At 47.6% G+C, this 14,853-nt stretch overlaps 1 protein-coding gene across 3 annotated transcripts in view; it reads left to right on the top strand.

Moving 5' to 3' along the window:
* Positions 1–14,853, top strand: part of RBM6 (RNA binding motif protein 6) — a 53,409-nt gene that overhangs the window by 26,437 nt on the left and 12,119 nt on the right. For all 3 annotated transcript variants that reach the window (XM_052679301.1, XM_052679302.1, XM_052679303.1), the window contains exons 7-9: positions 12,111–12,185; positions 13,344–13,404; positions 14,473–14,541. In XM_052679301.1, coding sequence (XP_052535261.1) covers positions 12,111–12,185; positions 13,344–13,404; positions 14,473–14,541 — 205 coding nt within the window. The remainder of the gene's footprint in view (positions 1–12,110; positions 12,186–13,343; positions 13,405–14,472; positions 14,542–14,853) is intronic.

Raw genomic sequence — 14,853 nt, 5'->3', positions numbered from 1 at the left:
TTGCTGTTCTGTAGTAACCAGAGGACAGCTTCTGGTGAGCTGTTTGAAGCATGTGGCAGATGCACCAGCAAGAGTTCTGCAGCGTCTCTGGTTGCTGACAGTGCCGGGTGGCCAGCAGGGTTATCTGCAGACGTGGATGTTGTGTACTGCAGTTACTCATTCCATGCGCTGAAGCTGACGTGGGCTGTCTATAAATGGGATGTTCCAGGTAAAGCATCCTTCTGTACTCTTCTCCAAATTGAAACTGTTTTCTCTGCGGCCCCCTGGCAGTTATATTCTGGCTACATTTTTGTTTTTTTTTGCCAGTTGATATTAGCAAGTCTGTGTGATGCTATGTCTCTGAAATATCCCTTCTTCCTTTGTAGATCTCTAGTGCCTTGTAATCAGGTATTTCTCTGCTGGAATGCAATGAAATGTCTGTATGAAATGTTCTATATGAAATGTCAGGAGCTTAAGCTGTCTAACATTAAGGAATAATGTCATTTCCCAAAGTTGGTTTAAATAACTCGATCTATAAGTGATTGCCAAGATCCATGTCCAGTTCTTTCTGTCTGACTGTATGGTGATCCACTGGTGCTTGCAGTGCATCACTTACTCCTGCTGGGTACCTCAGACAGCTGTGCAGCGTCCAGCAACATGTGGCCTTTGCTCAGGCCCAGCATGGCTGTTGGAAATACGGGGATATATGAAAGCTTTTGTTTGTGAGTGTGAAATGCAGCATGTGCCATGGGTATGTCTGCTCTCTGCTTCTTCCATAGGACTGTTGTTGTGTTCTAGGGCGCTCGCTGCCAGAGCAACACCTCAGTGGTCTTTTCTCTATTACTGTTAACATGCCAAGCATGGTCCTGTGTGATGTGGCATCTTGCACGATCCATTTGCTTATAGGCAGAATTTTGCTTTGAGATAGAAAGATTTCAGGTAGTCCTTGAATGCAGGATACAGATGCTGCTCTATCTGTGAAGATAATCTGGCTCTGTTTTCTCAACATCTTAGCAGATAATCCTCTAACAACAAGGAGATCCTAATTCTATGTTTAGGTGTAGATTCATCTTAAAACAACAAGCAGAGCTCTGCTGGCTTGCTCTTACGCCCTGGTTATGTTTTTTATTGTGGTTACATTCATGATTGTTTGATATTCTGTGAAAGTCTGTAGAAATTCCAAATATATTCTTGTACAAGCACATGTTTATCACTGCAGCATCGTGATGCTTCAGAGGGTTGTGGTAAATCAGCTGTAGTGCAGCTAGTGCATTGCTTCAATTGATAGGTTGTTTGTGTGGTCAGATGGTGGTTTGGGATGGAGATGTGAAATGCTTTGATCCAGCTCCTGTTTGAAAGTTAGTGGGACTTATGACACTAATGTGCTGTGATGCTTTTGAAGTCGTCCTTTAAGCAAGCTGCTGACTAACAAAACTGCGGATGCACTCTCAGAAATTGCCTCTGTACTCTTGAAAGTGGATGATACGACTGAAATTACTTCAAGGAAACAGAAGCAGTGTCTGTATGAGTCCAGCTTACGTGAATAAAGGCACCTAAGTGAGCATACTACGACTTCCATTTCCATAGCAAGATCAATTGCTATCACAGCATTAGCATAGTGGTTTGCACAGGACTTGTCACAGCGAAAGAGATGGCAGTCCTCAGCCCACTCCCAGCAATGTCAAGGGAGTGCTTTACCAGCTTTTGCACCAGATTCCAGTGCTAAAACTCCATCTGGCCTATTCTGAGAAGTGGGAGCACACCAAAATGTTGTTACAGTTTTCACTTGATGAGTCATGTTTGTTAGCTTCGGCACCAGGACTGTTTGTTCGTGCTCTGTGCTGTCTGCTGGTGGTTGCTTTTCCATTCCTTGCTGTGAGAGCTGTTCTCATAATGCTGGAACTGGACGGTAAAAGCTCCAATCTTGAGGCTGGACAAAAGTCAAACTGCATACCTCTGGTGTCAGGGAAGGCAGAAGCACGATTTCTTTTGCTTAAGAGAACGACAGGCTGCTTTTCTGCAGAAACTCTGCTTTTCAGTGTAACTGTGGTTATGACCAGCAGTCTGAGCAGAATGTAGATCAGATGTGGATTTTGGTCTGTTTTCTTTCCAGCTCAGTTTATGTTGGAGGTCTGGGTACCTTGATGGGGTATGTCCAAAAAGGGTACTTGTCTTTTGCTACGTTCTGGTGAGGTTATGAAGATCATGCATGTGAGAGGTTGAATTCAAGTGTTGCAAGTTAAGCAATGCAAGATCACAGCTATGGCTGTGATCACAGCAACTTTTATTTGTGAATTTCTGTTTCCATTTGACTTATTACTGGGTTGTTAATGTTCTTGATTAGAAATGGATTGTGATTGCAGTGGGAAGTGAGATTGACATGTGAGCGGACTGTTGTGTGTGTTATGCATCAATCACTGGCAGCAAGGAAGCAGGTATTTAACACAGAAGGAATCAGTATTATCCACCCCATTCTCCCTCAAACCACAGGGCAGCTTCAGGACTCTTATTAAAGCTGTAATATCTACAAAAAGCACTGTATGCTGCAGAAAGAAATGTGGAGCATTGCTGTCACTCCGCGCTTCAGAGGAAAGGCACACGCTTCCCGTGCTCCTCTCACTTGAGAGAGGGAAAATTCCTTCTGACATCACATCTAGTGACCTGTTGCACTCAGCATGTATGAACAGCAGCTGAGAGGTCCTCAGCGCTCCTGTGCGACCAGCTTACTGTACATTTGGCTCATAGGACCCTCATAGCAAGGCAGTGGGGGAAAAATCCTGAAGCTTGTTTGTACAAGAAGACACAGGAGGGAGGTGGAAGATTCCTCCTGCCTTCCGCAGCGACAAAAGACATGGAGGTTTGACAGGCTGCAATGAAGTGTCTGCTGTGGAGTTCTGCTTTGAGGTTTGTTCTGCTGCACTGTTGCACAGTGTGTGTGCATTGACAACTACCAGCTGCTACATCCCAGTGTCCTCCTGCATCTCCGCTGCTCCATCCCACCCAAACTCTCACTGAGTCAGTCTTCCATGGGATGAGCAAGCAGCCTCCTGGAGCCACATTCCCCAAAAGGAAAGTGGTCTGAAATCAAATGTGATTTATCATATGATAAGTACGTTTTTAATGAGGGTCAGGGCTATAAAGCTGAATACATGAAGTATTCAAATTTCTGAGACTGTCTTCTTTAGAGCAGGAAGAGGAAAGTGATTCTCTGCTGTTCTTGTAGACAGCAGGGGAAATCTTGAGTTTTGTGATGTACAGTCCATGTCTCAAAAGAAAATTAGCAATGTTCAGATGAGTTTCTTGTACCAGACTAGAGCCAGGATGGCAGTAAAAGCTCAAGCAAACATTTGCTGTATTTTCCATCGAGAATCTCAGGAGAAGAGTTACCAGATAAAGTAATTTTAAGTCTTCAGAATCCTAAGATGTGCCTTCTTACACATCCAATCAGGTTGAGAGTTCTCACTAGGTAGCTGTCTTGCTGTCTTAATTGTATGAGTAAGGTATTTTCATGTTTATAACCATAAGTTTTTGAAGGTCTGTTTGACTCTTCCCAACTTGTTATGTCACAGGAGAGGAGAGCTTGGGTGTTGGGCTTTCCCCTGCCCTGACAGTGTGCTGTTCATATGGGCTTGATATTCTGTCCCACTGCCTGCTTCTCTGCCCATGGCTTGTCTAGTCTTCTTCCTTCCCGTGTCTGTCGGGCCAGTCATTAAACGTAAGTATCAAATTCCAAAATATTGACTAGGCAGCTCTTAGGGATAGGCATATTGATGGATAAATTGATTCTTGAGAGGAGCAGCTGAAAGCTGGAGTCCTCTCCTGTAGAGCTATGGTCGTCCTCAGAGCCTGGATCTCCTCATAGATGTTGTCACCTTCTGCCTCCTGCACCCTGAGAATGCACCAAGCCCTTCCTTCAGCACTTGTGGGGACGTGCCTGGAAGCAGGGCTGTGGCTGTGCTCCTGATGTTGCCTGGCTGAACCTCTTGCAGCTCGGTACGTCTGTGAAGGAGGGGCTGCTGGAGCCTAGTGCAGCTGTGCTACTCACAGGTGTATGTTGCATCTATGCCAAGCTGACAGGAGAAACTCATTTCCCCCCAAAGAGCTCACGTGGCTCAGTTCTCACTCTGGGCCTTGCTTCTTTTGTGAATTCTGACTCAAGATGTTAAAGCAGCAGTTTTCCAAATCAACTCCTAAAAGCGCTGCTAAGAGACTGCACTTGTTCACATGTAGAAATCTGTCCAGCTGCCAGCCTGAAGATGTGCCAGGTGGCTCTGTCCAGGTGTGACAGCTAAGGGCCTGGGTTTGGCTTTTGGTCACTCTGAAGTGATGGGAAGCAGCATTTGAAGGCATGGGTAAGTGTTGCTCTCCTCCTGGCAGCTCACCTGGTTCTTTCTCTGGCCTTTTTGGAGTCAGTACTTTTGCCACTAAATGAGAGTTTGTGAATATTGAGAAATGAGGTCTCCAGGGACAAAACCTTCTTTTAATCCACATAGCTGCTCCCTGTTCCCTGGACTGTGTGTCTTTTCCTTGTAGCAGATGTTCTCCAAGGCGCTTGCCTGAGCACTGGCTGCAAAGTAAGCATTGCCAGCAATGGCTCTGAGTACTTAATTCAGTGGGTGCTTAATTAATTCAGAAATGAGCTTTGAGGTATGGAGGGGACTTTCAGCTGCTCTTACACAGTCATTGTGTTCTTTGCAAGTTTGTTACCCTGCAGAACATCCTGAACTCCTTTCACCACGTGAGTCAAGTGTGCTGGATTCAGGGTGTATTCTCACAGCTATGTGCTCCAGTCTGCCTGTGGGATCTTGAAATACATAACAAAATGCTCTGAGTTACCTAGGAGTACATTTACTCTTTTCAGGCAGAGCTTTCCAGGCTGACTTTTTCCCAGCACGATTCTGCACTGGGATTGATTGGCAGTGTTTTGATACTGTGCGTCCAATATGTAAGTAAGGAGTTGAGCATTTCCTCATTGTTCTCCCAGTTTCCTAATGACTGCTGCTAATTGTAAGGTGCCCCTGTGGGAAATGTGCTGGAAGGTCCTGGGGTGATTAGTGCATACAATTGCATTGTGCTAATGTGTTTAATGTTTGTATTGTTTAACAGCATTAAGGGCTGAGATGACCTTTGAGAAAGAAGCTGGCTGTTTAACAAAGTACTGAGGAATGTGCCCAGGCACCAGGGCAGCATTTTGGAGAGAGGGAGAAAATCTCTGTGTTGAGAGCCAAGGGAGTGTTTGAAGCAGCAGTTGAGACAACGTGGTCCAGGCAGCAGACCACAGTGAATGAGAAAAGCAGCGCAGATGAAGCAGAGGCATGTGCACACCTCCCCAGAGCCATCTATGAATAACTGCACTCAATACAGTATATGTTTAAATACTCTTTAAATGTTGATAGCTTGTGTTTGCTTTTCAAATGTAGCAGACAACCTGATTCGTGCTCTTGTGGGCGCTGGAAGAAATGTTTGATATCTGTGCCCTTCTCAGCTTACCCCATAGTATAAACCCTTAACCATCCACGATTCTGTTAGCTGTGGGATGGGAACCCCACCAGTAACAGCAGTATGTGGAATTTGGCCCACTTTAAGGCGTTATCTCCAGATTCCTCCTGGCCATCACTGTCCTCTTCTGACTATATAGAAAAAGCTTTCTTTTAAAAATGTTCCCATTTGTTCAGCGACCCTACAATGCTGTTCTGCAAAGGTGCCCTCTTGAGGGAAGTTGTTTGGGGGGAGGGAAGCTGGAGATTAGAATTAGCTGGCAAAGGAGAAGTTAGGGCTTTCAGTGGAAGGCAAAAGATCCACTCTGCCTCGTCGGATCAAAGATAACCTTTCAGATGAGTTGAGATTTCATCAAGGGACAAGATGCAGAAGCTATTCATATTGCCTACCATCCAAATCTGGACCCAGAACATGTAGAGTCCTAGGCATATTGCTTGTTTTCTCAAGTTGCAACACAAAGCTGTCATCCTTCCTGAAGCCCTAATTTGCAGCCTGTCTGTGCTGTTTTGGTGACATTCTTGGAGCGGGACTGAGTGTGCTAACAAGTGGAGCAAATGCTGTATTTAAAAGATAAGCACTTGGAGAGTACCAACTTGGAAGGGAACTGGAGTTCAAAAATCCAGGCGCTGAAGTGTAGAGAGCTGGCACAGTTTGAGAGGCAGTTGCTGTGTGTCTTTGCAGAAGGGATGACAGTGGGGGGGGGGGACGAGCTGTAGAAAGATATTGAGACTTATTTAAAGCGAGCACAGTTGTTATCCAGAATTAGAAATCATAAGAAGAAAACCAGAGGTGTCTCAGCGGGGTAGGTGAGGTGTCTGTGGAAATAAGAATGCAGACTGGCAGATTGTGCTGAAGGACATGTTGCCTGGATAACCGGGCAGGAAGAGTGGGCTGGGGAGGGCTGTGTGACAGCATCTGTATGTCCTAACAGATGGTCCCAGTGCAGGTGGACAATGGATTTTGTGGGAAAGGAGTTTGGGAAGGGGGCACAGAGGGCTGTCTGGGATAAGATGAGCCTTATATAGCATCTTAATCCGTTACATTTAGCTGCTGTATCTTTAGGACTCTTTAGGTTATCCTCCTAATGCCTCTGTCCCGCGTTAGTGCCAGCTTCATTTACCATGCCCACGTGTCTTGTGTTAACGCTGGATTGCTGAGGACATCTTTGGCTGTCTGTCTCAGGCCTCCTTCGACATTGAAGGCAGTGAGCTCTGAGCACCTTGCTGACTGTTGTCAGGTTGCTGCTGAAACCAATGCTCTGAAGTCATTCCGCATGCTCTTCAGCTCCCCAACATCTCTGATACCCAGGAGCCAAATTTACCTTCTTCCCAGGTCACCTCTAGCACAATGCTTCTGCAGGATTTATGTCAGTGTTGGTCTTAATAGAGATGTGCAGTAATACGCAGGAGGGTTGGCTGGATCCATTCAGCCACATAACTGTGCCCCAGGTCAGCCCACCCCTTCCCCTGTGCATCTGGAAGCAGCAGCCCATAGCTATCAGCTGCTGTGCAGCAGCACACTGGGAGACGAGGCCAATGGGAAGATGCCTGCTTTGCAGGTGCTCAGGGAGCTCCAGAATGGGGTTGAGAGCCTTTGTCAAATGTACCACTCCACTGGAAGTTTTCTTGGCGTTACTGTTGCTGTAGGGAAGGCCAGATCGCTGCAGTACCCATAGCAGGATGGACTGCTCGCTTTCTCATCTCCATGTCATGCTAAGTTTTCTGATTAATTTCTTAATTACAGAAGGATTGTGCTTTGTGGGTTCACAGCTTTTCTCATGTGCTTTTTGTCAAAGGTGAGCAGATGCACTGCCTGTTGCTCTGTAGATCGTGTCCCCTGTGCAGCAGCTGCCAAGGAACTCGAAGATGAAAGCTTCAGCATATGGGAAAACTAGGATGAGAATCCAGCTCCTTTGGTTGAGATGGTCTTGTTTTGAAATCTATCCAGCTGGACTCTTACCCCCCCTCAGTGTCTTGCTGCTTGACCACTGCTCCATCCCCAGAAGGTGCTGCCTTGTGAGTTCCACAAGGGTCAGAGGGACTGGAGGTGTTTGACCCTCTCTGTTGCATGTGAAGATGAATACCTTAAGGGAGAGAGCATTATTGCTCTTCCTGCCAGCCCACATCTATCCTCTCTGCAGAGGCATGAGCCACACCAGGAACACAGGATGAGATTGTCATGTAGATTGTGCTGTGATTGGAGTGCTTTGTAAACCAAACTCAAAGTCTGATTTGCAGTTGCACACAGCTGCTGCCAGCCCCTTGTCTCTGCATGCTGTGCTGCATGGTGAGCCCTCGCTGTGCCAGCAGTGCTGCTCGGGCTGTGGGCTCCCCCTGCATCCTTCTCCTCTGCCTCCTTGGCTACAACCCAAGACTCACCGAGGCAATAAAGTCTAGTCACTAATCAGTTAAAGTCATGTTTAAATGATTATTGTGTAATGATTTTTGGATAACCATCCTAATTAGAGTAAATGTGCATAAGAGGGCTGAATTAATAACATGTAAGTGATGTTAGTCTTGATGTTTTAATTTGATTGCTTTGCTGTGCTTCGTGTAAGCATTCTTGTGTTGTAATCATATGCAATTTTACATCTGTTTGCAAGTGATATTTCAGTTCACTTTGAACATGTGGAACCATGTCAACATTGTGAGTTGGTTACTACTTAGCAAGGTGGAAACCAGAAGCTTTCAGTATGGATATGGTGTGGATATTTTCCATTTAATCAAAGCAGATGAACATTATAAGGGAGTGATCAGGTGCAGCAATGCTCAGTGCTGTGTGTGAACCAGCTGCTGGACAAGACCTGTGTATGGTGTGCTTGGGGTGCAGGCATCTCTGATGGATGTGAGACAGAGCATTCTTGGCTCCTATGAGCTGCATTCCATCCAGCCAGGGAGAAGATTTTGCCTCGCTAATCCTTATGGATCTAGAGACTCACAGGTGAGTCTTGGCTCTGATCCCAGGTGCCCTTTCTTGTGATAAGGGATGGTAACACATAGGTACTGTTCCTATGAGAGCCCGGGCACACTCTGCCATCCTGCACAGCAGCACTGCATGCTGCAGCCATGTCTCTGTGCTGTTTGGCAGCTCTTGGCAGCTGTTGAAGTGCGACCTGTGGGGTGTGATGCTTGGAGAGCTGTCAGCTCCTTGGTAAGAGGCTCTGAAGTGAGATTTTGGCCAAATTCATGGAATTGTAGGATCATAGATTCATAAATTCAGCAAAAGCAGAAGATGGACTGACTTGAGGAACTGTGCGGTGTTCCAGAAGTGTTTCAGACTTTCTAGATCACTGTTAGAGGCTCTGCATTTTCTTCAAAATAGTTAGCTAGATGTTCAATTGATAATTTGTTTTGTTCTGTAATCCCAGTGTACTGGGACACTTTTCCAGCAAGTTCTCCCATCCTCAACTCTCAGACATCACCATTAGAAGTCTGACAACAGATGTGAGCATAACAGGAGCTGACTGGGAGTGCTGGCTGGGAGCCGAGCAGCCATTCCTGCCCTCCTGACCCAACCTGCTCTTTGCTCCTGGCCCTGCATGGCTTGGCAGCACACAGCCTCCCCTGCCTGTGTGAGCCAGCTGTGCTCTGCACAGAGCAGGATGGAAGATGGCTAAGGCAACGTTATTGCAAGGAGATTTAACGAGAGGTGGTTTACAGCAGCCTTGTGAGCAGGCTTTCCACGTGCTAGCGGCACAGTCTGGTTTTGGCCTGACAGTCAGGGTAATCTTTACCATTTAAATCACATCAATATCTTTTAAATTCTGCTGGTTTAAATGCCTTCAGTGACAAGGAGCATGAATGCTGCTCTGGTAATATTGGTGTTTTGTTGCTGAAGCCTCGTGGCCAGCTGACACATGCTCTCCAAAGTGATTTTGGAAGGGTGCCGTCATCTAAATATGATGGCTAAGGGGTCTTCCCTTTTCTTGCCCTCTTTTAAGTAACCTGTTCTTGTGGGTTTGGGAATCGCATGGATCAATGTCCCCACTCACTGAAGGGCTCTGGGACATTGCTGCTTGCTGTGTGCACTTCTTGCAAACAGGCTGTGTGGTTCCATGGCATCTCTCCCCAGGGCACTGTGGTGACATTGCTCAGGTGGTTGGAGCCTGCTGCCATGGTGCTTGCTGCTAAGCCATCGGCTGTTATCCCAAGTGGTGGGGATTTTTGGATAGCTTTAGCTGCAACAGTTCACATTCTTTTGTATCATTTGTAATCCAGTACTGCATCTCCAACAGACCCATAAGCAGAAATATATATATATAATTGCATTTGAAAGGTATGGATCCCAGCATTAAGGTCCTGCTGCTCTGTTTTGAATGTAGAAATAAGGAGACAAAAGGAAAAGCTGCTGGTGCCCTCACAAACCTCAGCATTTCACTTCCATGGTAGCATGGGGCCACTCTACCTCTGAAACATGCCTTTGGTGGGTCAACACTGTGTTACAGTTGGATTTGAGGGGGAGGTTCTGCTCTGGGAGGACCAAAGAGACATTTCTATAGCATGATGATACAGAAAGAAGAGGCCAGGCTGCTCGGAAGTGTTGGGAATACACAAGGAGAACTACCAGGCTTAATGAGTCGAGGAGAGAGGTCCCTGATAAAGCATGTAGATGGAAGAGATGGTTACTGCCTGGGTGCTGCTGTGACGTAACATAGCCTTGCTTGGCCTTTCTTTTTGCCCTCTTGCATTCTTCTCTGTAATACTCTTGAGAATTCTCATGGTTTCACAAAGATCTGCTAAACTGAAAATTGTTTCTATCCAAAGTATCTTGCAGAGAAAAATAAGAAAATGTCACTAGGATACAATAAGGAGTGGCAGGGATTAGAATAAATAAAGATTTGGGAAATATTTGGGACAGGGTCTGTGAACGAAATGGGAAACTGAGGAATTTGAAGTCACTGAGCTGCCGAATCCTCTGTGTCCTGAGCAAAGCATCCATTTCTGTCTGTTAAATGACTGCAGCCTTGAAAATGGTTCTATCAGAATCCAGCAAGAGCAAGCTCGACAAAGTGAGCAGGCAGTCAGCAGGGTGTTAAGGAAATTAGTGACTAATTACGCAAGTGACACTTTTCTGCAGCCTCCAAGAAATGAATTTGCAGCAGAGAACAGCACCACATGCACTTGAAAACTGTCTTCCATAAAAAGAAAAACAATCTGAAGGCTTTCTGGCAACTTTCATTCTCAGTAGCTGGTGGAAGGGTGAAGCTGTGTGTATTGCCCTGCCAGGGGAAGCACTCTCTGCCCCTGGGCCGAGCTCACGGCAGGGCTGTTCCAGAGGCCCTGACTCAGGGCTCAGTTGAGGCTGTGCTGGTGAGGATGTGCACCCTGCCTTCTCTCCCCACCCCAAGGCTGGTGCATCTGGCCTGCTCTCCCAGCAAGGCCCTTGGCCTGTGTGTGATGTGATGGGTGCCTGCCTGGGATGGGAACCTCCACGTTAAAGGGGCTGGCAGCCCCATGTGCAGAGCCTTGATTTCGGTTTGTCTTCCTCACTCATGTTTGCTTGCATGCCTTTTGTGAAGGTACAGTGTTCTGCTGGGCTGTGAGCAGTCCCTGTGCTCGGCATGCACACATTGGCCTCAGCGAGGTCTGGGGGCAGCACAGCTTTCTGTAAGGCAGGGCAAAGCCAGGCTGGAGAGAAGAGCTTGAAAATCTGGGTGGCAGAGAGGAAAGCCCTGAGATGTTCAGTGCCTGTAGGCCTGGTAGGAAAGAACAGCCCTGATGTGTAAAAGCAGGCTGCCAAAAAGGGGAGGTGGTGGCACGCTGCCTGAGTAGTGCCTTTCATTTCCAGCTTTCTTTTCTGCACTCTTTTTGGAGGAGCAAAGGATTGCTGTTGTGCTGTCAACCAAGTGATTCCCTCCCATGAACGCTTCCCACCTGCCTTTTTTATTCCCTAGCATCTCTGTCACGTTTGTCACAGCAATGTGTGCATGGGTGTATTGTGACTTCTGAACAAGAACCCTGGGACCTGGTTTGCTCGTGTTCATAGTTGCTGTGTGTTCTCTCAGCATGACAAAGCTGCAGGGTCAGAGCATCCGGCAAGCTTCCAGCTCACTCGTGATTCCCAAAATGGCACAGTGCCATGTGCAGCTCCTCGGCACCTGTCTGCACTGGCCTGAAGGGTGGCTGCTCTCCAGGGCTTGGCTCTGTGTCACCTGATGGCCATTGCATCCCGTGTGATGGTGACACTCAGGCCTGCATCCCGTGTGCCTGAGCATAGGCTGTGTCCGTGTCAGACAAACCCTCCCTGCTCTCACCTCTGCTTATTCCCCCTCAGGAAGCTGCCTCGAGGCCAGCCCGGTGTGGCTGGGGTGGAGGAAGCTGGCCAGCTGCCCCTTCCCAACCTCATTTCCCCCCTTGTGCCCTGGTCACTCTTTCTGCTCTTTCTGGGAGGTATTTGTGCCTGGTTCCTCTGGTGTCAGGCTGCAGCTTTGTAGCCCCACGCTAGAGCAGGCCACAGGCAGTTTTCCTCCCACTTCCATGGCAGAGCTCCAGCTAACTGAACCAGAGGCTTCCTCCCCCTCTCAGCCTGTTTCACTCGTGAACCCTTTGGGAAGCAGAGCTTTAACCCCTCTCTTTGCCTCAGTAATCTCTGTGTGCTGGGTGCATGCGTCATATACCCCCTTGTCTCAACAGGGAACTCTTTCGATTGGTGGTGAAGAAGTGACCCTTGAGTACACCCTATGCCCAGAGTTTTGGCGCTGCAAACGTGTAAGTATGCAACCAGAGAGCTGCCTTGTGCTTCCCCTGCTGGTTTTTATGGCAGTGGCAGCTGAGAGAGCATTAAACTCCTGCTCAATGGCTGAAAATCCTGAAGAGTAATATGTATCTTGAAGTTCTCTTCTCTTCTAAACTTCTGTATTTTCCCCTGCCTTACGTGGTACTGCCTTGTTGCTTTTGGTACGGGTAGCACAGCTTTGTGTGCAGAGCAGCCTTGTCCCTGTGCAGTGGTTCTTTTTTAACGTGTGGGGAGCATAGCATATTTCTGCTGGCTCAAAACAAGGCAGTGATTCCACCAGCTGGAATAGAGCAGATTTCCATTCTGGTTCGTGAGTGTCTTCACTCCCCAGGTAATCAGAGCCTTCACGGATGGAGCAGTGGAGACCTCCCCTCTATCTCCACTCAGGAACCTGTGACTGCATTTGAGTGCAGTAAATCCAGCAGGGAAGCGTGGAAATAGATACGAGTGCAGGTAGGGTTAGTTCAGGCCACAACTGACCCGTCTGTGGGGCAGCACAACTGCTTGACTGCCAGCTGTGTTCCCCTGCCCTTCCTTTGCTTCTCCCAGCACAGGTGCTTCAGTGCTAGAGCAGAAGAGGGTTGCTGTCCCCGATCCCATGGGCTGCAATCCACAAGCTTACAGCAGGCTTTGGGTGGGATTACCATCCAGGCCCTACCAGCTTTACCTCTCTGTTGGCAGACACCTGTTTGCTGACTGTCCCTGTGTAGCAAATCACATCCACAAGTGTCTTTTAACTCTGAGAAGGACTTTGTCTCTGCTTGAGTTGAGAAAAAACCAGTAACTTACTCTCCTTTCAAACAACAGGATGGCTAGCAGCATAGTGTCCAGTGTGGGGCTTTTCAGCCCCCACTTTAGAGGGACAGAGCCCCATTTCAGGGGTTCCTCTGTGATGAGAACAGAGCTGTGCTAAAATCATGTTCCCAAGGCAATCCCAGCTGGAACATTCCCTTTCCATCCCAGCCAAAGCTCCCATTGCCATCACTCATCCTGACTTTCAGGCTCTCTCTGTAACTTTTCTATGGCTGTAACTTACTTTCTGAAAGCACTGCAGAATCTGACCTTCTGAAGTAGGCTGTAACCATATCTGCAAAACATGACTTCCTCATGCTCTACATCTTCCATTGCAGTGCAAAGTGTGTAATGTGGGCTACAGATCTTCCTGCTCCTATTGCAAACTCCCAAGAGACGGTGAGTATATCTGGTCCTCCTCTGTCTGCTCAGTTAGAAGTTTCATCTGCCCCAACAAGTAAATTTGCCTTCTGGCTTCCCAGTAGCATCCTTCTTGTTGGAACTGGCTGAGCGCTGTGTAGGAGGGTTATTAATTTTGCTTCATTTAGGCCCCTTCCTGCCCACACTAAAGGTGCTGCATGCCGTATGCTGCTGCTAGATTCTCTCTTCTTTTGAGGCTTACCACACGAGGCCCTTCCTTCCTATTGCTTTGGCATTGCCCTTCCAGAGTGACAGGCTGTGTGCCCTCCAGGTCTCTGGGCTCATATTGCTGCCTGCGGGTGACATGAATTTTCCCCAGCTCCCCTTCCTTGGGAGATGCAGCTGCATGGTTTTGCTGTTACTCTTTTGAGGTTCTTGGGGTTGGGGTGAATACAGGATGTGAACTGCTGAACTCACCTTGCTGGCAGTAAGGAGCATGTGGAAGGGAGTTCAGCTCCTCCAGAAGATCCTCCTTTCCCACCAGCACCTCTGGGTGGGATGGCATGAGAGCCATAACACATTCCGTGGAGGAGCTGATCTCTTAGAGCTGAGCAGGTGTTCCACACCCTCTGGAAGCTTTGCCTTGGCATCTTTGAGCAGACTTCTAATGTTTCCTGTTTCTTACGCACCTGAGGTAGGAGAGCGTTAAAGTAGCTGCTGATGCAGAGTTCCTTACTTGCTGAAGCACTGTCTCTGTGGATGTTGTGCTTTCCTTGCACTGTGGCTCCTCTGTTGGTGTTAGGAAGGCAGAATTTACATAGCTGGCCCCCTTGGTCACTACAGTTGTGTATTGTAATAAAAAACAAGGAGCAAAATGAGCCTTCATCACAGCATCTTTGCTGTGATGACTGGTCGTGTGGCATGCTTCACACTGGCCTGTTGTGTTGATTGTAAGGTGAAGGTCATCTCCCCGTGGCTGTCCCTTAATTGTTAGTGAAATCAAGTAAGGTTCTACACATAAGCATTCGTTACTGCAGCTTTGCATGGGTTCTGGCATGCTCTGCAGCTGCTGGTTTTGAAATGGATTTTAATATGTGTCTCTTACAGGGAACAGAGCAGGCTCAGAGTCCAGAGGTGGTCCTGAGGGAGAAGATGCATCATCTGAGCAAGAATTCAGTAAGAGCAGTGCTATCCCCATCTCTGGGATGTGTTTATGTCTGTGTGATTTGGTTTCATTTGCAAGTTCTATGTGAGGTCCTGCTCGTGACGTGTAGCCAAACCTCTGCAAACTGGAGACAGATTCATACAGAACTGACCAGTGTGAGCTGTGCTGGCAGCCAAGCAAGTCAGTGTGCAGCTTTCCCAGTGTTTATGTGCCAAATGATTGCGTTCCGCTGTGCTTCCCACTGCCCAAACACAGTGAGAGCAGGGATGTGCTCAGGGGTAAGTTAAAGAGTGAAGCTTCGCTGTGCCAGGGCTTGTACTCTC

The sequence above is a fragment of the Tympanuchus pallidicinctus genome, unplaced genomic scaffold (assembly GCF_026119805.1).
Source record: "Tympanuchus pallidicinctus isolate F22 unplaced genomic scaffold, pur_lepc_1.0 scaffold17, whole genome shotgun sequence".
NCBI lineage: Eukaryota > Metazoa > Chordata > Aves > Galliformes > Phasianidae > Tympanuchus > Tympanuchus pallidicinctus.
The sequence above is the reverse complement of the archived record's forward strand: the minus strand, read 5'-3'. Positions and strand labels throughout refer to the sequence as shown.